Source organism: Primulina tabacum, chromosome 4 (genome assembly GCF_025594145.1).
Source record: "Primulina tabacum isolate GXHZ01 chromosome 4, ASM2559414v2, whole genome shotgun sequence".
NCBI classification, from domain to species: Eukaryota; Viridiplantae; Streptophyta; class Magnoliopsida; order Lamiales; family Gesneriaceae; genus Primulina; species Primulina tabacum.
In genome coordinates this window covers 36,047,145-36,072,049 of record NC_134553.1, presented here as the reverse complement: position 1 = coordinate 36,072,049, position 24,905 = coordinate 36,047,145, and the positions used below count along the sequence as shown (strand labels likewise).

Sequence of the window (24,905 nt, the reverse complement as noted above, 5' to 3'; positions counted from 1 at the left end):
AATGGAGATGATTAACTAATGCAATGTTTTTCTAGGAATTAATTTTTAACTAATTTTATGGGTCCGATAATTCGTTTACACAAATTAAACTATTAATTTTTTGAGTGGCTTTTATATATATATATATATATATATATATAATATATATATCTTATTTACTAGTATAAAATAAAATAGAGACGTATGTATAAAAAATTTAATTTTAAAAATATAAATATATACAACAAAACACCCGTACATGGTAATAATTTGTACGTGCCAAACCGCTTTATCCCACCTTTGAGGATATATAAAAAGAAGAATCCATCAGTCAGAAACAGATTCCGAGACCTTCCTGAATACACAGTTGTCTCCTCCTTCGATTACAACACCTGGCTCCCCCTCTCCCGAACTACTCTCTCTTCCTTCGTAAAAATTTATTAGGAACATCAATTTTTTTACCGTTTTGAGAGGTGGGTTCTTCGTGATTTCGGTAGTTCCGAAGCAAACATGAAGATTCAGTGTGACAGTTGCGAGGCAGCGGAGGCGAACGTCCTCTGCTGCGCCGACAAGGCGGTGCTGTGCTGGAAGTGTGGCCAGAAAATGCACGCCGCCAATAAGCTGGCTAGTAAGCATCAGAGGGTTCACATTTTTAGCTTCCTTTCCCAGATGCCCAAGTGTGATATCTGTCAGGTTTGTTCGTCTCCCTCAACTTTTAGTTTTACAATTTAACTGGAGTTTTTGTGGATTTGTTTTTGTTGGTTTTCTGCGTGTTGTTAAGTGGGATTGCAGTGATTGGATAAGGAAATGAACAGTATGCTATGATAGGTATCTCGGGACTGTGATTATTATTTTTTGTGAATATGTACTATGTTATTTTGGAGGTGATATTTTGTCTGTGGCCACGGTTTAAGTGGTGGGTCTTTTATTCTGCTTGATTTTTTTGAACGCATTCATGTTTCTTATTTTATTAGGAAAAAAAGCACTTCCCCTCATTATATGTGCGCTAACAAGGCATGTGCTTAGACTCGAGATGTAGAGAGGATCAGCGCAGCTAGACGCACGCCAAAGTTCATGAGCCATGTCGCATGTTCCTTTGGCGCAAAGCACGAGCCTTGGTTCTCATTGAATGCCCAAGAATGACCAAATGAAAGGATTGTGTATTCTAATTGAAATTGGAAGTCAATTAATTTGTATTGTAAACTGTAGTAGTGTCTTGTTGAATGGCTTGCGAAATTGGTATTAGTGCCTACATGACCTAAACTTTTTGATACATTGAAATTTTAAAATGCTATTACTCTGTGTTAGATGTGTTAGAGTAGATGCCCTGCAAGCCAACGGTTGGCTAGAGAATTTATTGACTCAAGTGAAATAAACAATCTTTATTTTAATATAATTTAACTTTTTATGGTATTGTTTTACTTTATCTGATACCTATGCAAACAGCATAGATAAAGTCCTTGATTATGCTTTAATACAAATGAATCGTAATTCGATGTTGAAACTCATTTGTAAACACTGCATATTCTAAATTCGTTCCTAGTCGATTCAGCCGCCTAAAACAAGGATAAAGGCCGCTTGAGCTCGAGACTAGCATCTGTGATGTTGTGTACTGCGTTTCTTGGTAAGGGCATATAGATGTCCAAACATGCAGATGGGTAGTCATATGATGATTATAAGGAACAACCCTCCCTCGGACTTTCCAAGTGGTTATCATTCATCGAGAGGATAAGTCCATGGTTATGATTGTACACCATTAGTCCTTACGACCCGGGACAACACTGAGGCTCTATATGCTAGGGCTGTGCTTTGACTCGTTTACCGGCTCCAGGAGAGTCATCAGGTGGCGAGGTTGGGTACAGTTGCGACACATATAGGAGCCAGTGCATTGTAGTCGGGGATTCACCGCTCACCTGCGGGTGTGGATATCCTATGTGATCTGATGAAATTATAGTGCGTGGAATCTCTTGCAAGAGTATGAGATGTACGTTAGAGAAGGAGTTCTCCAACCGTACATGCGATGCCACTATTTATAGCCACTATTTATAGTTATCACATAGTTATCGAATTATTATGCAACCCTCGATGAACCAATTGTTGCAGATTCGATCGGGATATATGAGATGAAGGGACCGTACTATACGTTAATCATAATCGACTGGTTCTTGCAGGCACTATCAGTGATACCTAGGGGATCATGGGGCGATGCTACTAGACGCTCTTACCATGATCCGATGGGTGCAATCAGAAATGAGTTCTGACATTCTTAATCAAGGTGTTGATGAAAAGAATGGGGCTAACTAGGGTAAGCCCGAATAAGAATAAATATTATTCTGAATCACAAAGAGTTGTGAACCCACGCCTAGCTGTATCCCTGAACCATTGAGGGTCACACAAGTACTGGATTGTTTGTTCCCGTTGAGAGAGTAAAATTCAAGGAGTTGGATTTATATAGTAAATTCAAAAGAGTTGAATTTATGATAACTAAATTTTGAGAAAATAAATTCAAGGAGTTGAATTTATGATATAGTAAATTCAAAAAGTTGAATTTATGAAATTTGGAGAGAATAAATTCAAGGAGTTGAATTTATAAAATTGATAATTTAATTTATTAAACTCAAAAGTTAGGTTTATTAAATATTAAATTTTGGAGGTGATAAATTCAAGGAGTTGAATTTATAATTTAAATATTAAATTCAAATGTTGAATTTATAATTGATTTAATTCATTAAGCTCAAAAGTTGAGTTTATTAAAAATTAAATTAAATATAATGGGAAGTATGTTTAATGGACTTGTAGGAGTACAAGTCCAACATACTAAATAATTAAAGTTCTTAATGGACTTTGATTTATTAATTAAATTAGTTGGACTAACCCAATTAATTAATCAAGCCCATTAATGTTAATTATGGTAATTAGGTCATGAAAATTTCCTTTTAAGAAAAAGTTTGACCTAAACGAAAGAACCTCCACTATCTACATGGTGCTTTTTCGAGAATCAAAAAGCACAATTCCTCCAAAATTTCTTTGGCCATTCTTCAAGAAAAAGATTTTGAGTTATCTCACAATTTTTATCTCAACGCAAAACATCTTCTAAATTTTCTAGTGCAATTTAGAAGAGTAACAAATCTTCTAGTCGTGGACCTGATTAGAAGAATAAAGAAAGGAGTCATCGAAGAAAGTTCGTAGAGATTCATCAAGAGCTAATCCGTTTATACCGGATTAGTTGGAGCCACGTGATTAATTCACAAAGGTATAAATTTTAAACATCCTATGAATGTTTTTGTTAAAATCATACGAGCGCCCAAAGCAAAACACATCTTGAATGTCAAGATCTAAAAATTTTAAAACTTCCGCTGCGTTTGGGCGTGTAGAAAACCGAGATCCAACAGTGGTATCAGAACCAAGGTTTTTCTAAATCGTATGGTTTGTTATTGAATAATTTATTTCTAACCACACAAGAAAATTTTTCAGAAAATTTAGCACCACGAAAATTTAAAAAAATATATATTTAAATTTGCCCGGAACTGTCGGGCGCCTGCGCGCAACGTTCTGCGCGCACAGGGCCGCTGCCGCTGCCCGAAAAGTTCGGGCAGCGGGCGGGCATCAAGGGCGGCTGCCCGGGATCGTCTCGGGAAGCGTGATAAATGTTGGGCTTGAATTGTTTGGGCCTAGGGTGCGATTTTCTAATTTTTCAAATTTTTGGGTAAAATTGATATTTTTGAAAATTGGTTCAATTTTTATTTTGAAAAATTGATTTTTGGAAAATTAAAATTTTCTTGTGAAATAAATAATTAGAATATGATTTTAATTATTTATGGTAAAATGAGTTTTACAAGAAATCAAATATAATTGATTTAATTGGAAATTAAATAAAGGTGTTTATTTAATTTATTAAATTCTTTAATAATTGTGGTGGTTAGTGATAAAATTATTAGATATATGATTTATCAATTAATTAAATTATTTAATTAAATTGATGTTAATATTTGATATTAAATGTATGAAGGATGATCAAGAGCCTTGACCAATGTGTTAGGTGTATGTTAGGATATTTTACTGTTTTATTCGTTTTTAATATTTGATATTATTAAAGTGGACCTGGTTTATGGCCCGTTCCCACCCCATGAGATGTATCCCTTATGTGCCATGGCTATTTAAATGTAATTATTAGAAATAGTGGGAGATCAAGACTGGAAGATGGTGGGCCCGATGAACGAGATGAAAACATGTAAAATATTGGAAGCTCTTGTAATAGTTACATTTGCATCCCTGCATTCACCTAGATTTTGGACTTGGATCTATGTTTGGCTCACATGGATCTAATAGTGTTGGCGATCGATCATCCTTATTTATTGTTGAATGTCATATTATGATATACGCGATATATAGTAGTATGCATGTATGTATATTATTAGATAATATAGTTGCATGGATCCGGCAAACATACAAACTCGTGGCACGCGATTTTAAAAATTAAAATGATGAGACAATTTTAAAATTAAAATCCCTCATTTTGAATATGATTCAAAATTCATATCAAACCGTAAAAGTAAAAATTAAAAGAGTTTAATTTTTCCTTGCCTTCCATCAACCGTAGTTGCATGTTGATCGCTACCCGCGGACAGTGTCTGGCTCATATTATTGGGGAGGTCTGTACGCCGGAAAGCTGTGACACCACCGGACATATGATGTGAATTGACTGGAACTCCCATGACTTCGGCTCATATTATTGGGGGAACTCATGGCGACCGTCCACTACAATTCAATAGTGATGGGTCGGTTTGACACGCGAAAATAACGGCGTCATATTATTGGGTCCTTATTAAACGTGAGGCAAAACACGCGGAGGTTGCATAGGGATGCAATTGGATTCTACCTTTTAGAAATTATAATTGGCTGATATTATTCGGGATTATAATTGGCTAATTGGACTCTACGTGCCCACTAAGGAAATACGATTTCCCTTTTTCATCAGAGGGTGGTGGAAATGTCAAAATAGTGGGAGGGAGATTTATAAAATAAAATCCATATTTTATATCTTAAAATTATTTTAAAATAATCAGCAACCTTTATTCTGTTTCCGTATCAGTATATTTTCGATTTCGTCACGTAATCCATTTTGTTATTAACAAGCTAAGCGAATCTAATTTTCAAGACTGGTTGGAAAAATTGTTCTGAATTCAGAGAAAATGACATACACACTAATGTCAGTCCTGTTGAACTGAAAAAGTATGCAAGATGGTAAGACCATAGTATGCAAGCTAAAGTGTAACAAGCTCGCTTCTATGTCAAATGAACTGTAGGGACAGTTTGAGGAAATGTTGAATGCTGCTGACATTCGAATACACATGCAAGAGTTGCATGGTGCATGAAACTCCTACAATGATACACATTATATTCAAGGAGCTCATGACCACACGTATGCAAGATGGGGCTTTGGCCCATGAGCATGGTGTACGTATGACTGGGCTTACTGAGAATGTGGTGGGCCTGGAATATGTGATTCCTAACGAGTTAATTGATAACATCAATTTGTTGTCTTTCTCTTCCTCATTTGACGGGGTTATGGTGAACTTCAAGTTTAATAAGATATTTGATAGCCTTGAAGAGCTAGTCAATATGCTTATAACTTATGAGATCACCATAAAATAAGAAAAATTGTTGTTTTTATAATGGCCTTTCGTCAGACGAAAAATGACCCACAAGGTAAGGGAAAGAAATGTTCTTCCCCTCACAAGAAAAACAATCCCAATAAGAGGCAAACTCTGAAAGACACTTAAAAGGCCTAATAAGCCCGATAAGTTAGAACATATTTATTTCACTGCAAGAAGTCCGGACATAAGAAATTATATGTGCCAGAAATGTTCTGAAAATGATACGTGAATGTTCAAGTAAACATGATTTCAACAACAAACAAAAGAAAGTTAGATGATCCAAATCCCACACAAATATGGCACGCTAGACTAGGTCACATTTCTCAAAGAAGATGCACAAGCTAGTAGGAGATGCATGTTTGACTTGTCAGACATAAATTCTCTACTCCGTGAGTCCTGTCTGAAAGGAAAAATGACCAAGACTCCATTCGATGGAAACGTAGAACGTGCACATGGTCTACTGGATTTGATCCACACAGACGTTTGTGGCCCGCTAAGTGTTAGCACAAAATTTGGGCATTCCTACTTCATTACCTTTACTGATGACCATTTGAGGTATGTGTGTGTTTATTTGATAAAACACAAATCTGAAGCGTTTGAAAAGTTCAAAGAATTCAGATCTGAAGTAGAAAATCAGTTGGAAAGAAGTATTAAGACACTTCGATCTGATCGAGGTAGATAATACTTAAGTGCTGAATTTTTGGGTTATCTAAAAGAGAATGAGATTCTCTCACAGTGGACTCCACCAGCAACACCACAATTGAATGGTGTTTCTGAACGTCGTAAGCGAACCTTGTTGGACGTGGTTCGATCCATGTTGGGATTCACTGAATTGCCTACATCGTTTTGGGGCTTTGCGCTTGAAACTACGGCAATTTTGTTGAATAATGTCTACGCTAAAGCAGTTGATAAAACACCATATGAGATATGGATGAGAAAAACTCCCAAATATTCTTACGAGAGAATATGGGGATGTCCTGCTTACGTGAAGCAGACAGTAGGAGACAAATTGGATAGTAGATCCACTTTGTGCTACTTTGTAGGATATCCAAAGAATTCTGTTGGATATTATTTCTATCTTCTTAATGAAGCAAAATTGTTTGTTTCAAGAAATGCCACCTTTATGGAAAGGGAATTTCTATAAGATAGAAAAAGGCAAAATAATAGAACTTGAAGAAATTCAAGATACTCCCTCAACTATAGTAGTTGAGCCTAATCTCCAACAACCAGTAGTTGAAGTGCAAGCTCCTAGGAGGTCTGATAGGGTTATTAGACCACATGCTAGATATACGCTTCTTCATGAACAAGACCATGATGAGTCTTGTGTTGGATATGATCCAATGAACTTTAAGGAAGCAATATCTGATACTGATTCAACAAAATGGCTTGAAGCCATGCGGTCAAAAATGGACTCTATATATTCAAACCAAGCCTGGACATTGGTGGATCAACCTGAGGGAATCGTTCCTATAGGGTGCAAATGGATCTACAAAAGAATGCTTGGGGCGAATGGGAAGGTAGTGACCTTCAAAGCAAGGCTGGTTGCAAAAGATTATACTCAAAGGCAAGGAATTGACTATGAGAAAATTTTTCACCAGTTGCTATGTTTAAGTCCATTAGATTACTACTAGCCATAGCATCATGGTATGACTATGAGATATGACAAATGGATGTAAAGACTGCATTCCTCAATGGAGACATAAAAAAGGAAATTTATATGTCTCAACCTGAGGGATACACATCAGTAGGAAGTGAGCATAAGGTATGCAAACTTCAGAGATCTATATATGTGATCTCAAGCAGGCATCAAGGAGTTGGAACCTCAAATTGATAGCACTATCAAAGAGTTTGGTTTTGTTAAGAATCCTGAGGAACCATGTGTGCACAAGAAAGTTAGTGGGAGTGCGGTGATATTCCTAGTACTTTATGTTGATGATATCATGCTCATTGAGAATGATGTAAGAATACTTCAATCAACTAAAGTATGGTTAGCAAATAAATTCTCCATGAAAGACATGGGTGAAGCATCCTATGTATTGGGAATACAAATCTATAGAGATAGATCAAAGAGGATGTTGAGGTTCACCCAAACGATTTATATCGATACCATTCTAAATAGATTCTCTATGAAAAAGTCCAAGAGAGGATATTTACCAATGTGTCATGGTGTTACTCTATCTAATGCAATGTGCCCCAATACTGATAGAAAGATAGAGATGATGACACGGATTCCATATGCGTCTGCCATTGGTAGTATCATGTATGGTATGATATCGACACGTCCTGATGTTGCTTACGCTCTGAGTGTTACAAGCAGATATCAGGCGAACCCTGGTCCAAAGAAATTGGAAGGCCGTGAAAGATATTCTTAAGTACTTGAGAAGGACTAAGAATTTGTACATGGTCTATGGGGGTGGAGAATTGAAATTGGAAGGCTACACTGATTCTAGCTTCCAATGTGTCGTAGATGATTCGAAATCGACCTCTGGCTTTGTATTCATGCTATATGGTGCGGATGTCTCTTGGAAAGGTTCCAAGCAAGACACCGTTGCGGATTCCACCACTGAAGCTGAATACATTACTGCATCTGATGCAGCCAAAGAGACAGTTTTGATGAGGAATTTTGTCCAAGAGTTGGGTGTTATTCCTAATGGAGTTGATCCAGTCCCGTTGTACTGGGACAACACTGGTGCCGTTGCGCAAGCAAAGGAACCAAGGTCTCATCAGCGATCCAAACATGTACAGAGGAAGTTCTACATCATACGGGAGATAGTGGGAAGAGGAGACATATCAGTTGAAAGAATCTCCTCTGCAGATAATGTTGCTGATCCACTTACAAAGCCCTTGCCAGGACCATTGTTTGAAAAGCATCGCGGAGCAATGGGATTAAGGGTAGTTGGCTCTAGGGCAAGTGGGAGATTGTTAGAGTAGATGCCCTGCAAGCCAACGGTTGGCTAGAGAATTTATTCACTCAAGTGAAATAAACAATCTTTATTTTAATATAATTTAACTTTTTATGGTCTTGTTTTACTTTATCTGTATACCCATACAAATAGCATAGATAAAGTCCTTGATTATGCTTTAATACAAATGAATCGTAATTCGATGTTGAAACTCATTTGTAAACACTGCATATTCTAAATTCGTTCCTAGTCGATTCAGCCGCCTAAAACAGGGATAAAGGCCGCTTGAGCTCGAGACTAGCATCTGTGATGTTGTGTACTGCGTTTCTTGGTAAGGGCATATAGATGTCCAAACATGCAGATGGGTAGTCATATGATGATTATACGGAACAACCCTTCCTCAGACTTTCCAAGTGGTTATCATTCATCGAGATGATAAGTCCATGGTTATGATTGTACACCATTAGTCCTTACGACCCGGGACAACACTGAGGCTCTATATGCTAGGGCTGTGCTTTGACTCGTTTACCGGCTCCAGGAGAGTCATCAGGTGGCGAGGTTGGGTACAGTTGCGACACATATAGGAGCCAGTGCATTGTAGTCGGGGATTCACCGCTCACCTGCGGGTGTGGATATCCTATGTGATCTGATGAAATTATAGTGCGTTGAATCTCTGGCAAGAGTATGAGATGTACGTTAGAGAAGGAGTTCTCCAACCGTACATGCGATGCCACTATTTATAGTTATCACATAGTTATCGAATTATTATGCAACCCTCGATGAACCCATGGTTGCAGATTCGATCGGGATATATGAGATGAAGGGACCGTACTATACGTTAATCATAATCGACTGGTTCTTGCAGGCACTATCAGTGATACCTAGGGGATCATGGGGCGATGCTACTAGACGCTCTTACCATGATCCGATGGGTGCAATCAGAAATGAGTTCTGACATTCTTAATCAAGGTGTTGATGAAAAGAATGGGGCTAATTAGGGTAAGCCCGAATAAGAATAAATATTATTCTGAATCACAAAGAGTTGTGAACCCACGCCTAGCTGTATCTCTGAACCATTGAGGGTCACACAAGTACTAGATTGTTTGTTCTCGTTGAGAGAGTAAAATTCAAAGAGTTGGATTTATATAGCAAATTCAAAAGAGTTGAATTTATGTTAACTAAATTTTGAGAAAATAAATTCAAGGAGTTGAATTTATGATATAGTAAATTCAAAAAGTTGAATTTATGAAATTTGGAGAGAATAAATTCAAGGAGTTGAATTTATAAAATTTGATAATTTAATTTATTAAACTCAAAAGTTGGGTTTATTAAATATTAAATTTTGGAGGGTTATAATTTAAATATTAAATTCAAATGTTGAATTTATAATTGATTTAATTTATTAAGCTCAAAAGTTGAGTTTATTAAAAATTAAATTAAATATAATGGGAAGTGTGTTTAATGGACTTGTAGGAGTACAAGTCCAACATACTAAATAATTAAAGTTCTTAATGGACTTTGATTTATTAATTAAACTAGTTGGACTAACCCAATTAATTAATCAAGCCCATTAATGTTAATTATGCTAATTAGGTCATGAAAATTTCCTTTTAAGAAAAAGTTTGACCTAAAAGAAAGAGCCTCCACTATCTACATGGTGCTTTTTCGAGAATCAAAAAGCACAATTTCTCCAAAATTTCTTTGGCCATTCTTCAAGAAAAAGATTTTGAGTTATCTCAACGCAAAACATCTTCTAAATTTTCTAGTGCAATTTAGAAGAGGAACAAATCTTCTAGTCGTGGACCTGATTAGAAGAATAAAGAAATGAGTCATCGAAGAAAGTTCGTAGGGATTCATCAAGAGCTAATCCGTTTATACCGGATTAGTTGGAGCCACGCGATTAATTCACAAAGGTATAAATTTTAAACATCCTATGAATGTTTTTGTTAAAATCATACGAGCGCCCAAAGCAAAACACATCTTGAATGTCAAGATCTAAAAATTTTAAAATTTCCTCTGCGTTTGGGCGTGTAGAAAACCGAGATCCAACAAGATGTCCCACGTCAGTTAGATAAAATTACCTGAGAGTTGCGATTTGGACAATTCTGTCCTTATGACCAGCTAGCTTTTGGGGTTGAATGAGGTTTAAGTTTCAAATTTAACATGGTATTAGGGCTCAGGTTCAACTTGAACCTGTGTATTTTGAGTGGACGCATGTGTTCCTTCATGCGCTTTTAATAATTCTAGACTGCACTTGCATTTTCACTGTCTTTTCACGTCTGCTATATATCTGATGCACTGTGAGTAGTTTTTTATGCTTCTTTCACTACATTTGAAGGAGACAGAGGGCTATTTCTTTTGCCTGGAGGATAGAGCTTTACTTTGCAGAAAATGTGATGTTACCATACACACGGTAAATTCCTTGGTGTCGGCCCATCAGAGGTTTTTACTCACTGGAATCAAAGTAGGACTCGAAGCAACTGAACCTAGTCCATCTTCCCCATGGAAGACTTGCTCTAGTGAGAAAATATCTGAATCGGAACCTCGTTCTATTTCAAAGCAGATGGCTCTAGTGCCATCAAATGGTCTACACAATAAAAGTGTGCCTATCCAAGCTAGTTTAGGGGATCACTTTTCATCGCCAGAGCTTTCTTTTGCGGGAGGTGTTGCAACTGGAGATGTTTCACAATGGCCGCTTGGGGATTTTCTCGGACTTGGTGATATCAATTCGAACTATAATTTCGTGAGCAATGGTTCCTCTATTTAATTCATGCTTTTATGATATATTGTTCATTTTGACAGTTGCTACCTCTGTGTTATCTAGAAAACTCAATTATGCTAAAATTTGATGCCAAAAAACCCATATGTTCAAAATCTATCTTTTTCTTCCAAATTATGTTTGATTTATAATTTTGTCTTCTTTTTGCTAACGAGATTTCTATTGTTTCGTCATTTTTTTATTAAATATTACAAGTGTAATAATATATTGAAGCGATCAAATCTAGTTTTTGCAGTCCCGCTTGGTGAGATTTGGCTTCATGTTTTTCGATCAATCATTTTGTGTCTCAAGCTTTTAAGACAAGCGTGACTTTTAAATCCGATATCTGCTGCTTTACTAGTCATTGGCCATTCGAGCTAATGCCAAATATATATATCAGGCGGATGGTGGGAAGCTTGGAGACTCCGATTGCTCCCCAGCTGTCCGAGCTGCTGATGGAATACTCCGTGGTGACGAGTGTATGGATCTTGTGCCGGATGCATTCTGGGCAGTTCCACAAATTGCTTCACCGCACACAGCATCTGGGCTTTACTGGCCTAATGATGACCAGAATCCATTGGACTATGCAGTCTCGGTCCCCGAAATATGCACCTCACAGATGCAGAATTTCTATCCTCATCAACATCAAGGAGACGTTACTAGCTCAAAGCGAAAGAGGCAGTTCTGATTTATCCTTTGACCTCGTTTCTTCTATCTCGAGCTGTCTTGAAGTTTACACACAGCAGCGCTTCGAAGAGCTACAGGCGGTGTTACTAATTGAAGAGATTTCCTGCCTTTTCTTGAGCTTGAAATGGGTTGTTGGAACTTGATTGTTGTTTTGCTCTGTCTAAACTGATGTATGCAAGCTAATTCACTTTCGTAGGATTTGTTTGTTTTCTTGCAATTTGTTATTGGTGCTTTTTGTTGGTTCTAGATAAAGCATTTTGCGATAAAAATATGAAAATGAAGTATAAAACTGAATACCGAGATTTACATGAAAAATTTCTAAAAATTATTAGAGTAAAAACCAAGAACAAAATAAAAAAAATACACTATAAAATTTTATGATATACAACCAATGTTTCTAAAGAGAACACATATAGTCTTAATACTAATGCACCGACGCACGTGTTGCGTGCTTGTATAATATTTTTTATAATTCATTTGATTTATATTTAAATGATGATCAAAATATAATTATAAAAAATAGTTAAGGACTACACTGTAATTTTGATATATAAATTAAAAATTAAATTGAAAATAAAAGAATAAAAAAATGACTTTAGTAAGAATTGAACTAACATAAACCTCATGAAATAATGACTCTATCCGCTGAACTACATATAACTTACATTAAAATTTTAACATTTTATTAATATATATAATTATTAAAAAAGACCACGACACCAAAGTTAGTTACTATAAGTATCTCAAATTTAATAAAATAGTATAGATGAGGTAACAAACATCTCACAAATATTATAGAATTAAGCACTCAAATGGTATGAGATAAAAGAACTAAGAATGAGATATTAGAGAATGGGGCTCGACGCGTTTCATTCATCCTCATCGCGTTGATACCACCTACCTCAATAAATTCTTGCCGACATGCACTTACCTTATTAAATTCCACCAACCACCTACATTCTCTCACTCAACAAATTCTTTCGATCTTGTCATTTCCTGCTACTGACATTTCAGTAGGCCACTTGAGGATCTACACGACTCAAATTTATCAGTGTTCACTCGTTTGGTCAGAACATCAGCTATGTTATCATTTGTATAAATCTTCTGCATATCAACACTTCCTTTTTCTACGACTTCTCGAAAAAAGTGAAATTGAACTCCAATGTGCTTAGTCTTGTAATGAATGGCTGGATTCTTTGTGATGTATGAGGCACTTTGACTATCACAAAACAAAAGAACTTTATCTTGTTATGTCTGATCTCCTCTTATAACCTTTTAATTCATATTACCTCATTGCAAGTTTGAGTAACTGTCATATATTTTGCCTCTGTTGTAGATAATGCCACAATTTTTTACAGTTTTGAAACTCAACTTACTGCTCCCTCTGCAAGTGTAAACACATAACTAATAGTGGATTTTCTCTTATCAGGATCACCTACATAATCCGAATCGACATAGCTCCTGAGTATAAAATCTGATCCTCCATAACATAATGTAGCATTTGAGGCACCCTTAATGTATCTAAGGATCATCTTAACAGTACTCCAATACTCTCGTCCAGGATTCGTCATATACTGACTAACCGGTCTCACTACTCGTGCAATGTCCAGTCTTGTACAGATCATAGCGAACATCAAACTTCCCACTACTGATGCATATTGTATTCGAGACATCTCCATCCTTTCTACTTCACTGCTAGGACACATCTCGGAGGATGATTTGAAATTAACAGGAAGAGAGGTCGAAATTGGCTTACTGTCTTGCATGTTGAAGCGTTGCAAGTCTTTCTTCAATTAATTATTTTGGGAAATTCAAATCTTTCTGTTACTTCTGTCTCGGTGAACTTGCATCCCTAGATTCCTCTTTGCTGGTCTTATGTCCTTCATATCGAATTCCCTAATCAATTATGTCTTCAATTCTTGGACTTGATCTTTGTTGGGGTCTGCTACTAACATATCGTTCACATATAACAGCAAAATGATATAATCAACACCAGACTTCTTAAAATATCCACAAGGTTCTGCACTCAGTCTGCTATATCTAAGACTCGTGATATATGGATCAAATCTCTTGTACCAATACCTCGGCGCCTGTTTGAGATCATACAAAAATTTGTTCGACCTGCAAACCAAGTTCTGTTTGCTTTTTTCCGCAAAACCTTCTAGCTGGAGCATATAGATTTCTTCTTCAATATCTTCATGAAGAAATGCAGCATTCACATTTAGTTGTTCTAGATGTAGGTCAAATATTGTACATAATGTCAACACTACTCTGACTGTTCTAAGCAGAACTATAGGAGAAAATATCTGATTGAAGTAGATGCCTTTATTCAGAGTATACCATTTTACCACCAATCTAGCATGATACCGCTCCACTTGGTTATTACCATCACGCCTTACCTTATAGACCCATCTGTTACCAATGGCTTTCCTTCCTTGTGGTAATGTAACAAGATACCAAGTTTTATTTATGTCTAATGCTTCCAATTTTTCCAGCATTGCTGTCATCCACAGGGATACGTCCGAGCTTTCAGTAGACTCATGGAAACTCGATGACTCACCATCCTTTATGAATAGACAATATGCAATATTACTTTCAGTGACATAATCTGAAAGCCAACCAGGTGGTATTCTGTCTCGAGATGACTACCTCATATTGGAAACCTCATATTCAACATGTTCTTGTTTCTCGTGCTTTAGTATTGCTTCACAAGAAATTTGAGCTTCGTTTGTCTTTTTTTTACTTGAATTATTGTAGTTTCTGAATTCAATGTGTCTTTGTCTCCTTTTACTTTATCTTCCTCGAAGATAATATCCATGTTGATGACAATCTTGTGGATAGTAGGATCCCACAAGAAAAACTCCTTTACTCCATCAGCGTACCCCATGAAGATATACTTTTTTTGGATTTTGAATCCAACTTCTATCTTTCTTGATCATTGTACAAAACATACGCAAGACTTCCAAATGTATGCAAATGAGAATAATCAATCGACTTCCCAGACCTCATCTCCATCGGAGTTTTCAAATCAAGGAGAACGACTGATGACATAATTAGCAGTCTTGACTGCTTCCGTCCAAAATGCCTTGGCTAGACCCGCAGTCCTAAAAAAGAATCTTGTTTTGTCCAACAAGGTCATGTTCATCCACTCCACTACTTTATTCTGTTGAGGTGTGTAAGTCGTCGTGATATATCTTTTGATGTCCTAATATAGGCAAAGTGCATAAAATTCGTCATGGTATATTCTCCTCCATTGTTAGTTCTCAAACACTTGATTTTTTTTTAGAATCAAGTTCAACCCACCCTTTGAAATCTTTAAAAATCTGAAAAACATCAGATTTTTTCTTGATTGGATACACTGCATCTCCTAGAAAAATCATTAATGAACAAGACAAAGTATCTCGCTCCTCTTAGGGATACAACCGATGCTTGCCAAACATCCGAATGAATCAGCTTCAATATGCTTTTGCAAGTAGAAGCTTTAATCTATGTTGTTCTTGTAACACAATGCTCACAAAAAGATAGTGACACTTTTGTAAGACCGGACAACAGCTTCCTTTCCGAGAGAATTTTCAACTCTCGTTCTGACATATGCCCAAGCTTTTTATACCATAACATTGTTAATTCTTCTCCTAAACCAATCGATGCAACCGCTAGTTTCACCTCTTTATGTGTTTCTCCCAAAAGTATATACAGATTTGTAGCAATATTTTCCACCTTCAAAACCACAAACGCGCTTTTCACAATTTTCATGATCTCGTTATCGATACAGGTTTTGCACCCGATATCATCCAATTGCCCCAATGACAAAATATTCTTCGTCATCCCCTTCATATGTCGTACCTTCTGTATGGTGCGAATGGTGTCATCTTACATTTTTATTTTGATACTACCGACCTAGCGATTTCCAAAGCATGATCATTTATCATGAATGCAGATCCTTCTGAGACTGGTTCATAATGATTGAACCATTCTCTCCAAGACGTTATGCGCTGCGTTGCTCCTGAATCCATAGTCCAAGTGTTACTAAGTTTGTTTATGTTTTCTGCAATTGTTGTTGATTCACTGAATAATATTTGACCATCAGCTGAAGTACTTGCCACATTTCCTTGAGAACCCTTCTCGGTACTCATACGCTCTTTCTTGAAGTGCCCTTTACCGTCACATTTAAAGCAGTAAATATTTTTCTTTTTACTTCTTGATTTTGATCTACCTCGTCTTTGGTTCCCACTGGAGTCACGGTTCATAAATCTCTCACTTATCATCAGTAAAACCTATGTTTTCTTCGAAGTTACCTGCCTATCTTCCTTATTCTTGCATCGACTTTCTTCTTTGAGAACCGCAGTTGAGACTTGTAGAACTTTAAAAAGTCTATTAGGATGTTGTTGGTTAAATTGATGATAAGTTGGTAATATGAATATGGTAGACTTTGAAGTAGAAGTTCTGCATATTTTTCTCTCTTTATTTTATTCCATATAGAGATGAGTTGGAAAACTAGAGTATTTAGAGTATTGATATGATCGATTATTGATGAGGATTCTGCCATCATAATTTATAAGGTCTTCTCTTTAGGAAAATTTTATTGTATAATGACTTAACTTTTACATTTTTGGCAGAGTATTCCAAATTATTCTTGTCGTCTTTATCTCAAAGATACTTGAATGTACTTCGTCTGCTATGGCTAAAGTGTAAATTGACAACAATATTATCATTCATCTCATTCAATTTTCCATCATCCGCTCGGTCTATCTCCAATAGCCGCAAAAAAAATTCTTCTTTCTTAAAACTGCTTATATCTTTATTTTTTACAACAAAAAATTGCTTCAATTGAACTTTATTATTTAGTACGTGCCCGTCATTATGTCTACAATAATTTAATAGACTAACAAAATAATCCCTATTTTAATTAAAAAATCTCAAAAAATCTTTTCTGATATGGAAGATCAGTCTAGGATGCAACCATATAGCATATTTATAATTTTTAAAAAAATTTAAATCGAAACTTTGATACCACTTGTTGATTCCAAATGCGGCATCTTGAGATAATAATATGAAAATAAACTATAAAACTGGACACCGAGATTTATGTGAAAAGCCCCTAAAAATTATTTGGGTAAAAACCCCGGACAATATGAATTTTTTTTACTATAATATTTTATGATATACAACTATTCACTTTATATCTCCAAATAGAACACATATTCTCTTAATACATGATCGATTACTAAGATCATCTAATAGTGTAATTTCTTTCTTAAAATATTTATAATTTTTGCATCAAATATAATATTTATCTCTAATCCATGTATGAATTCATGATTCGATAAATTCAAATTTGATCATCCTTTCTCAAATAAGAAGATATCGAAATTGAAAATGATGAACAAAATTTAAATTTATAAGCCATTAAACAAGATATGTAAAAATAAAGTTCGGCTGAAAGATATATTAAAATTTTAAATCGGATTTAATAATTACAAACACAAATTACCTAATATTGTCGAAATATTATGGTCGCGAAAGCCTAAGAAGGTGGTCTTAATTCTTATCCACTTCACTGCTCTTCTCTCTTCCTTCCCATACACAACTAAACCGAGAAAACAGAGAAATCCCACCCATGGCAATGGCGGTAAACTGCGCCATTTCATCGATTGTGCTCTCAAAGCATTCTCGAAACCATTTATCCGCATCTCTCGATAAAACCCCATTTCTTGGATTTCCACTCGCTGTCTCATCCAACCAATCGGCCTCAGCCAACCGGCCGTTCAAGATCTTTTGCCAAGAAAATACGGGGCTTGTACCAGTCGAGCAGCAGTGGATGTTTGATGATCTCACTGGTCCTGTAAGAATTTTGCCCACATTTTTTTCTCGTTTTAATGCTTGACTGTAATCTTTGGCCTCTGCTTGTATTTTTTTTCCAAAATGAAATAATTCTGGATTTCGAACTCTAAACTTTCTAAACGTTTGGTCCTGCGGCCGGGTATTATTATTTATCTGCTTGAGGTTCGGTTTTATACTGTGTTTGTGCACTCTTTTAATATATTTTTTGTTTAGAATTTGTCATGACATAAATTGGGACATTGTGGAGAATTTGTATCAAATGATAATCCTAAGTTTAGTCCGTCGCTGAAATGCTAAATTTGTGAACTTAAGTGAAGTGAATGGTTGATTGGGGTACTTATCCGTCGGTCTTTTCCAGCCATCCAAGTGGGGGAAAAGATTTAAGTGGCACACTCTGGTAATGAAACTTGGCCTTTATAAAACATCTTTTCACTTCTTTCCATTGAGGGAAGAGAAAGATGTGGGATCACTCGGTGTTTTTTCAATATTAACTGTTATGGTAGATACATTTTCCTGAAGACTTTGGATTGATAGAAATACGCTAACCATGGTAAGAAGAGTTAAACTAACTATAAAAGGAAGGATTTATTGTAGTCTTGAAGTATTTGTAAGAAGGTGGTAAACGTAAAAATTGACCTATCATCTGTGTGAAACATGATAGTGGGGATAAAGAGCTAGCTTTCTTTTTGAAGTAAAACTATTTTTTTATTATTTTCTAACTTGGTGGCTCCTTAAACTGTTTTTTATGATGAAAAGTAATGCATCTCTAGAACGAACATTGAGGGTGTAGGTCTCTCTCTCTCTCTCTCTGCATGATATGTTTGTTTTCACTAAGTGCAAAGAAATAATTTCTCCTTTTGATTTACCACAAATCAATATTTGTGGTAAATGCCTTTTACAACAAGGCCTCATAGTGTCAGGTCCAAACTGTGCTTCAGATTGTCTACAATTCACATAGATATGTGTCTCATTGACTGGAATATTTGTTGCCTCTAAATTTCTGAAATGTGTATTATGTGCATGGCTATTTGAGTTTCATCCATTTCATCATTTAATGAGTTCTCTCAAACGAACTAGCTAGATGTTCCGACTTATATTCAGAAACTCACTCATTTGGGACCACCATGGCCTTAACAATTATTAACTAATCTATGTTTCTGTGTTTACAACATTTTTTCAGTGCACTAATAGGCCTATATGGTGGTAAAAAAATTGGTGCCTATATGCTTCTTATGTGTTAACAAATCACGTTAAGATGATTCATTTGATATTTTATTTTCTTATTGTAGGATAAATGGAATAAAACATGGTATCCCAAAGCCGCAGATCACGTGAATACAGACAAGCCTTGGTATATTGTGGATGCCACTGACAAGATTCTGGGAAGATTGGCCTCAACTATAGCCATTTATATTAGGGGAAAGAATCTGGCTACCTATACTCCTAGTGTGGACATGGGAGCATTTGTTATAGTGGTAAGTTGACATTTGGCAGCGTGAGGTTCCGTGGTATTATGACGAGATTTCAAAATAATTACGAAATAGTAATTCTATGGAATCTTTGTAGTACCATGTTTTGTGATCTATAGTTGGGTACAAGTTTTACTGATCCTTGAGTACAATTTTAGCATAATGTTCTCTTTGTTTAAAATTATTCAACTTAGTCTAGATACGACCTTGACTCCTTGTATCATTCTCATGTTGGTTCTCTCTTACAAAATGTACTATCAAAGCAATATGTGATATGTGTGAGATTATTAAGTCTTTCTACTACTTTGTGGCATCAATAGATTAATGCAGAGAAGGTTGCTGTATCTGGAAAAAAGAGGACACAAAAACTCTACAGAAGGCACTCAGGGAGACCGGGTGGGATGAAAGTGGAAACTTTTGATCAACTTCAGAAGAGAATTCCTGAGAGAATAATTGAGCATGCTGTCCGTGGAATGCTTCCTAAACAGAGGGTATGTTTCTAACCACGTGTATTAGATGTCTTCTTTTCTTCTGAAACTTGGTACCCAGTACCTACATCTTACGTTATTACACATAGCATGTGATACCTTATCCTACATCGGATTATGAGGAGTATTAGAATTAGTTAATAAAAGCTTACAATGTATTCTATAACAACTTTAGTTAGTCATTTTCGTAAAAACGAGGATGGATACAAAATAGTTGCTATAGGCCCATTGTGCAATCGCAGCTTGCGCGGCTCGGGGCGTGAGATAGCAGCAACCACATGACACATTTCTCCGAGAATGTAGCAACAATAATACTATGTAGCAATTAAAGAATTTGAAAATGTGACATTGGGAGCTTTGATTTCTTTTCATCCATATTCTTTCATCTATTTATAACAAGCATCAAAAGCTATATGTCCGATGATAATAGTACAATTTCGATAGTTTAAACTATACAGTTGCCAAAAAACCACTATTTGATACATTGCTCAGCATAGGCAAAACACATCGATGGGAGTTTTTGTTGTTCCTCAACAAATAATTTCAGATTGTCTAAATAAGGTCATTGTATGGATCATGTTTTAGCATTATGCGCTCATCTCCATAATTATAACAGAACTGTACGATAATCAAAGATGATATAATTGCATTCCTCTTATATTGCTTGTGAGTACTTGTTGTCATGCAATATATATATAGACAGTTTCTTGTGTTCCATGCAGCTTGGCAGACAATTATTTAACCATCTGAAGGTGTACACTGGTCCGCAGCATCCCCACGAGGCTCAAAAACCAATTGATTTACCCATAAGAGACAAGAGGATTCAGAAAGTTGCATAGATGTTCACTATTTCTCCTTCAGGAGATCAAGTTAGACATTGTTTCGTTGTTGTACCATGTTGCTCGATTGTTTCATTTCTTACTGTAGTTCGTTCACTAATATTTTGGGCTTGAGTTGGATATCAAAATTCAGCTATTTCAAAGGTGTCGAGTTCAATTATTTTAATTTAATAAAATTTTTCTAAACAAAACCTGCACATTGGCTAATGCTATAAGGAGGATAGAATAACTTGCATGTATCTGTTATGGCCATTTCCAATTATTTTCTGGATTCCTTTGCACATCGACTGACTAAGTCAAGTTGGGATAAAACTAGCACGTTAACTAGATCAAGTTATAATAAACTGGAGTAAGTTTAATTAGTTCTCACGAGGTTTATTATTTAATTACCAATATATGAATTATTTAACATAATCTAGGCTAAATTGGAACTATTTAAAGTGAGTAAAATCATATAGATTATAATTTAGTAAACTATGCAGCAAAATTACCCGAAAGTAGTATCAAACTTAGGGAGATTCAAATTTCAAACAAATGACATTTACAGACAACAGTACACAACTATCAGTTATCACTACGTATTGGATTTAAGTAGTGGTGTGCGATCGGTCTATTCGGTGACCGACCGAACCGAATAGACTTATAACCTATTTAATCGATTTTATTTTCGAATAACCGAACTGACCGAAATAATCATAGAAACCGAATTAACTGAACCGATTTTTAAATAGGTGACCGAAATAACCGATATTATTTTTAAAAAAAATTCGAATTATAACCAAAAAAAAGAAAAATAAAGCATGAGTGTGATCGAAATAACCGATATATTTTTTTAAAAAATTGAATTATAATCAAAAAAGAAAAAAAAGCATGAGTGCATGATTATCTTGAACGATACAAACTCGAAGATATTACAATCAAACTTGAAGATATTACTACCAAACATAAACGATACAAACTTGAAGATATTACAATTACCAAAACATAAGCATGAGTGCATGACTATCTTGAAAGAAATCAAGTCTCTCATCATGATATTATTGTGCAATAGTTGGAGAGCTTTTCTTTATCAAGTTTTATTTTAAGAAAAGGAAATTGCTGCTCCATCATGGTTTGAATGGTGTTGGACCATGAAAAATTCCTCCAAAACCATCTACTTTTGTGCTTGTCGTGGCACGACATTACTTGAATTATGTTCTTCTCAGCATTTTCCACATAATCTGCACGTCCTCGTATCCACAACTTTGAATGTCATTATGCAGTTGCAGAAGCCCGGCACCTCAAGAAACCAAAAGGCCAAAACACATGAACAAGAACATAAGATAAGAGGCGATAAACAAAATTATCGTAGAAAAATGTGTTAGCATCAGCCATGGATGGACATAGAATAAAGTTCGAGAAGTAAAAATTCAGAAGATGAAACAGAGAGCATAAATTCTGTTGTCAAACGAACAACAGGAATGATATTCAAGAAAACAAAGCCAATCCCATGAACTTTAATAGATAATTATTTGATTTGCTATACACATAATTATCTCATCTTAAGACAATACTGAATAAATCAAAGCAAACCTACGAGGAGAACACATACTTCAGTCTTATCAAAACTTAGAATACTAGGACATATTTATGCAATATAAGTAAATCGCCCGGAAAAACAAAGTAAAATTTAAGCTTGTTCTAGAATCTAAGCTTGATGTACAATCTTCTCATCATAATAAAATAAATGACAAAACATCATATCATTCTCACTTACGTATTTCATTTATGATTTATCCACGGGTATTGTTGAGGAAGATGAGTCCAACCCAAGTTTTTCTATGTCTGAAAAAGAAAGTATGACATACAAGTAAAATAAATTAGAAGTTTATAGCAATAAAGAAATTATAACTATAACATTTTTTTCAAAAAACTTACGATCTTCTAGGTTTTTCATATTCTCCAAAGTCTCTTCAACACTAATTGATATTGAGCATGAACGAAGCCAATCTTGTGTGCAAATAAGACTTTCCACTATCTTAGGAGTCAGTGAACTCCTAAAACAATCAAGTACTCGCCACCAGTATTAAAAGCAGATTCTGAAGCAACAATTGTTATTTGAATAGCCAACACATCACGAGCAACTTTAGAAAGTATGGGAAATCTATGACAATTTTGCCTCCACCATCCCAAAATATCAAAATATTCAGGATACTCCTCAACCATCTCATTTAGATATCTATTTAGTTCTGAAATATTACCATCGCCAAAACTCTGTGCCTTTTGTTTTTTGTACTTCTCGAGAATTGATTGCCTTTTTAAATCTGTTTGACTTGCACTTTTTTGCTCAACGTCACTTACCTGTTGAATAGATAACATTTTTGATTTGCTTCCTTGAGGCTCCATTTTCTCCTTGTAATTTTTATACAAAAGAAAGCAAAGTTTCTTTTACTGTCTTTCCTACTGTTGCACCCATTTCATCTCCATACAATTCTAACAACATGAATTCAACAAAATCCAATTTGTGTCTTGGATCGGGCACCACCGCAACATAGAGTAAATTATTCATTTTCTCGGGATCTCCCCAGTACTTGTCAATTTTTTTTTCTCATTTTAATTCCCATATAATATACACCAAAATTGTCACTTTCTTTCCACTATTTCAATATTGTGTGAATGAAGCTAATCTCATGTGCAAAAGTATTGGATGTGATATACAATGAATCTGAAACTTTCAAAGTTAGTTAATAAAATATTTGCAATAAAGCATCAAAAGTCCTAATATTTTCCCAATTGGCACTAGTAGGCCTCCCATCGAAAGTTCTCATTTCTTTTTTAGGTTTACCATCTGTACCGAATACCACCTCTCCATCATCATTCATAACATAAATCCATTTTGTGAGTTGAAGATCCAATTTATAACATGGATCTTGTTCATCAAATCTTTCGAAAACCCTTTCAAATTTTTGAGCTACATCCAACATCAAGAAAGTTGAGTTCCATCATGTTGATACGTCAATACATAAAGAATTCTTGATTTCAATTTTTTTAGTCTTCACATATTCTTTAAACTTGTTTAATCTAGAAGGAGATTGTTTAACATATTTCACTGCATCTCTGACCCTTGTGACTGACCCACTCATATCTTTCAAGCCATCAACAACAATCAAATTGATTATATGAGCTACACACCTCATATGAATGCACTCTCCCTTTAAGATAATAGAATTCCAATTTGCCATCTATCTTTTCAAATTACTAATTGCGACGTCATTTGAACTTGCATTGTCAACCGTAATCGTCAAAATTTTGTCAATTCCCCAATCCCTTAAGCATGTCTCAATTGCTAAACTAATGGACTCACCTTTATGACTTGTAACTAGACAAAAATTGATAATCTTTTTTTGTAAAGTCCAATTTTTATTTAAAAAGTGATCTGTCAGACACATATAATAGATATTTTGAATCGATGTCCATATATCTGTTGTCAAACAAACTCTTTGTGATGAATTTTTTAATAGATTTTTTAACCTCTCTCTCTCAACTTCATATAAATCAACAATATCACGTGCAACTGTCCATCTTGAAGGGATTCGAAACTTTGGACATGTTATAGCCATAAACAGTTTAAATTCATCCCTTTCTACAAATTTGAAAGGGAGTTCATCAACCACAATCATTTTAGTATAAGCTTTCCTACATACTTCTTGATCAAATTTCCAAGTAGTTAAACACGCCTCACTGTCTTTTGAACTTTGTTGTAGACTTAATTGTTCTTGATTTGTCTTAATAACATGTGGGTTTTTTTCTGCACAAATTTATATGTGCCCTCAAACTCGCTGTTCCATTTTTGTATGGTTCACAATAAAATTCCTTCTCACAATACTTTCATTTAGCTTTAGTTTCATTTCAGAATTGGAAAATTTTGTGAAATGCTCTCATACCTCACTTCTTGGTTTCATTGCTTTTCGTTTGGTTGCCTTCACTTTAGAATTCACACATGTTTCTATTCCAGTTGAAGGTTGTGGAATGGAACAACTATTATCAATATTCATAATTGATATATCTTCTTTTCTTGACATCTACAATTAAATCATAAAATTTTTCATCAAAATAACAAATAACAAATCAATCTTGAAAATTAAATCAATTTTTTGCATAAAAAATAACGTTTAATATATAGCTTAATTTACTTAAAAATTTGAGTGTGCCATTCTTTATCAATGATACCGTATGAATATAATATTCTTGCCGAAAATGAAAATTTTGATTAGCTCATAGGCTGTTATTGGAAAACATGGCAGG

At 35.3% G+C, this 24,905-nt stretch overlaps 2 protein-coding genes and 1 long non-coding RNA gene across 4 annotated transcripts; 2 read left to right on the top strand and 1 right to left on the bottom strand.

Annotated features, from left to right (window-relative positions):
* The first annotated feature begins 248 nt into the window (after positions 1–248).
* On the top strand, positions 249–12,226 carry LOC142543225 (B-box zinc finger protein 22). Its single transcript, XM_075650345.1, has 3 exons — positions 249–672; positions 10,878–11,282; positions 11,698–12,226. Exons 1-3 carry the CDS (start codon positions 490–492, stop codon positions 11,983–11,985), a joined length of 876 nt encoding a protein of 291 aa, XP_075506460.1. The 5' UTR covers positions 249–489; the 3' UTR covers positions 11,986–12,226.
* A 5,293-nt stretch (positions 12,227–17,519) lies between these two features.
* LOC142543223 (large ribosomal subunit protein uL13c) lies at positions 17,520–20,778 on the top strand. Its single transcript, XM_075650344.1, has 4 exons — positions 17,520–17,826; positions 19,115–19,300; positions 19,615–19,785; positions 20,505–20,778. The coding sequence occupies exons 1-4, from the start codon at positions 17,602–17,604 to the stop codon at positions 20,619–20,621; spliced, it is 699 nt and encodes a 232-aa protein (XP_075506459.1). The 5' UTR covers positions 17,520–17,601; the 3' UTR covers positions 20,622–20,778.
* Positions 20,779–21,605: 827 nt separating this feature from the next.
* On the bottom strand, positions 21,606–24,678 carry LOC142541624 (uncharacterized). 2 transcript variants are annotated; one of them, XR_012819425.1, is made up of 3 exons: positions 24,545–24,678; positions 22,374–22,445; positions 21,606–21,900 (listed from the first exon to the last, which is right to left on the bottom strand). It is a non-coding gene; the product is annotated as an uncharacterized LOC142541624 (long non-coding RNA). The 2 variants fall into 2 exon arrangements; XR_012819424.1 differs by having other exon boundaries at positions 22,378–22,445.
* Between the last annotated feature and the right edge of the window lie 227 nt (positions 24,679–24,905).

What these genes read in the sequence shown, in the direction of transcription:
- LOC142543225 (XM_075650345.1), top strand. Translation starts at nt 490, where the DNA reads ATGAAGATTCAGTGTGACAGTTGCGAGGCAGCGGAGGCGAACGTCCTC. An exon ending in CCAAGTGTGATATCTGTCAG is followed by an intron (nt 673 to 10,877) that starts GTTTGTTCGTCT and finishes CTACATTTGAAG; the next exon opens with GAGACAGAGGGCTATTTCTT. An exon ending in TCAATTCGAACTATAATTTC is followed by an intron (nt 11,283 to 11,697) that starts GTGAGCAATGGT and finishes TATATATATCAG; the next exon opens with GCGGATGGTGGGAAGCTTGG.
- LOC142543223 (XM_075650344.1), top strand. Translation starts at nt 17,602, where the DNA reads ATGGCAATGGCGGTAAACTGCGCCATTTCATCGATTGTGCTCTCAAAG. An exon ending in TGGGAGCATTTGTTATAGTG is followed by an intron (nt 19,301 to 19,614) that starts GTAAGTTGACAT and finishes TGGCATCAATAG; the next exon opens with ATTAATGCAGAGAAGGTTGC. An exon ending in GAATGCTTCCTAAACAGAGG is followed by an intron (nt 19,786 to 20,504) that starts GTATGTTTCTAA and finishes TGTTCCATGCAG; the next exon opens with CTTGGCAGACAATTATTTAA.